This window comes from Spea bombifrons, chromosome 4, assembly GCF_027358695.1.
Source record: "Spea bombifrons isolate aSpeBom1 chromosome 4, aSpeBom1.2.pri, whole genome shotgun sequence".
Classification (NCBI taxonomy): domain Eukaryota; kingdom Metazoa; phylum Chordata; class Amphibia; order Anura; family Pelobatidae; genus Spea; species Spea bombifrons.
In genome coordinates, this window is record NC_071090.1 from 111,355,549 (window position 1) to 111,358,200 (window position 2,652).

Consider the following 2,652-nt stretch of genomic DNA (forward strand, 5'->3'; position numbering starts at 1 on the left):
CATCTACCATCAGATTCCATGAACCTCTTCTGCATCAGTGATAACTAACTACAAAGGGCTGGATGCACTGTTCTATAAACTGAAATAAATGTACAGACTAAGTATTAAACTATGGAGTATATAAAAATAATTTTGAAAATGTTGGACATTTTATATTTTAATCCACTTTTCTAGACTCACTTTTCTGAGCCAAGCCCTTCCCAAAACTGAAGCACCAGTGTCCTCGCGTGTAGCTCCAGCTTCCTTCTTAGCAGTAGCGTCTCCAAATGTTTGAGAGAAATCCAATCATTCAGTCTGCAAACCAGTGATTTCCCACAGTATTGTTGTGCCATCTGCCTAAATAAATATTTAAAAAATATGTTTCTGAGATTTTTTATCATGTATTTTTTTTTCTTTAAAGTTGGATTATATTCAGAACAAGACAATGGTCAGAGAATTCTGGATCCTGGGATTTGAGAACACCCACAACACTAAAAGCATACTCTTCTTATTGTTTCTACTAAGTTATGTTTCAACATTATCTACTAATTTCACCATCATATTACTGGTCATCGTGTGTCAACATATCAAAGCTCCGATGTACTTCTTCCTCAGCCACCTGTCTCTCAACGACATCCTTCTCTCCACCACCATTGTACCTGAAATGCTCCACATTATATTGAAAGAAGGAAGCTCTATTTCTCTGTCTGGATGCTTTATGCAGTTTTATTTTTTTTGCATATCCACTGCTAATGAGTGTCTCCTCCTCACCGTGATGTCCTACGACCGATATTTGGCCATCTGTAACCCATTGCGTTATTCCTCCATCATGGACCTCAAACTTTGTGTTCTTCTTGCAAGTATATCGTGGGCATGTGGAGTAACGTTTCCTTTCCCACATATTGTTCTTCTGCAGAAGATGACATTTTGTGGGTCCAATATTATTTACCATTTTTATTGTGACCTTCTTCCACTTCTCAGCCTTTCTTGTTCAGACATATCAGCTAATGAAATAGTAAGTATATTTAATTCTATCCCATTCTTATTTCTACCATTCATTTTTATCTCTGGAACTTATATAAACATCATTCTTGCCATTCTCCGGATCTCCACCTCAGCTGGAAGACAAAAGGCCTTCTCCACCTGCAGCTCCCACCTGATTGTGGTCTGTGTATTTTACGGGACCATAGTGTTTAACTATCTGGTTCCATCTGAAGGACAATTCCTAGGTTTACAAAAAATGATATCTGTGTGTTATACTATTATGACCCCGATGCTGAACCCTCTTATATACAGTCTAAGGAACGAAGAGATAAAAAGGACAATAATGACATTTATATTTCTAAAAAAACAAAGTAAAATGTACATATAACGGCATAGCTTAAAATATAGCTCACCATTACAGATACAATAGTAGTTAACTATATAAAGCAGATGTATGTGTGGCCCCCAGACTGTATCCTGCTGCACCACTGGGACTTTTGAATTTCACCTGGATGCCCATCTGAGAGAGAGAGAGAGAGAGAGAGAGAGAGAGAGTGTGAGAGAGAGAAAGAGAGAGAGAGAGAGAGAGGGAGAGAGGGAGAGAGAGAGAGAGAGAGAGAGAGAGAGAGAGAGAGAGAGAGAGATTAATTGGGAGGATTACACCTCCCCCAACAGGAAAGCAAAGAAGAACAAGTATAGACAGGGAAGCGGTTGTTGGAGACGGTAAGGAGAGAGGGTCAGTAAAAACAACTAATTTTGTTTCTGAAGAAAAAAAAAAATAACCCTGAATTTCCTCCAAACCAAAATGGTGGGAGCCAAAGTTGTCCAAAAAAACGAATAGACCAAAAACAAAACTAAAACTTTGTCCAAATAATATTTGGTCCACAGGTACAAGTCTAATATAGACACATTCCCACACAACCATTCTTTAACTGATGAATGACACAGGATATATCGTAACTGACAAAGCCTTGTAGCAATATGGGTGCTTGAGTCGATTGATGGCTTCCCTCATGTGATCTCCTGAATCCTGATTGTCTCACGTGTTATATCAGAATGTATACCGATTGGTTGACAAATTGAGGAAGTCCTATAGTTCGAAGACAAAACTTTATTCTGTGGAAGCAACCAATCAGCATCTTTGGTGAAGCCTGTGGGAGGGGAAAAAAGCATTGTGCAAGTGAAGCTGGTAGCGGTACTTTTTACTACTCTGTGATGGAATAGCAGCGTCCGCGGGTTCTCATGTCATTTGTCCTGTCTCTCCTGTAACATGATTTCTAGTTCTCACGCAAGATGTTTTAAGGGCTGCTCTTAACCTTTGAAACGTCCTTTCTGACCTATGCCTCTTTCTTCCGGCCTTTGATCACTTCAGACCTCGCTTTGCTGCCCCCCATACCTAGGAACTTTTGACCTGGAGATTGCCGGGTGAACCACCACTTCTCCGAGTCAAGACCAGAATCCTCCGGGTCATGGGAGCAGGGTCTTGGCACGCTTGGCTCCCCACCCATTTTCCCTTTTAATGGGGGTGTTTCCCGCTGACGCATTTCCCGCATTTGACTTCAGTGGGCAGTCCTGGCCGCGTCCCACAAGGGAAGGCTTCAGGAAGCCGGAGCCCAGAAGTTCCCCGGTATGCTGCTCCCTCATCACTATGTGCCGGCTGTTATTGCAGAGCGCGGGGGTACGATGTCA

The 2,652-nt window shown here is 41.5% G+C and overlaps 1 protein-coding gene across 1 annotated transcript; it reads left to right on the forward strand.

Annotated features, from left to right (window-relative positions):
• The first annotated feature begins 424 nt into the window (after positions 1–424).
• Positions 425–1,351, forward strand: LOC128491740 (olfactory receptor 5V1-like). The gene has a single exon (XM_053464055.1). The coding sequence runs from the start codon at positions 425–427 to the stop codon at positions 1,349–1,351; it is 927 nt and encodes a 308-aa protein (XP_053320030.1).
• Positions 1,352–2,652: the final 1,301 nt, after the last annotated feature.

Bases quoted from the DNA above. Each gene is read 5' to 3' on its own strand.
- LOC128491740 (XM_053464055.1), top strand. From the start codon at position 425: ATGGTCAGAGAATTCTGGATCCTGGGATTTGAGAACACCCACAACACT.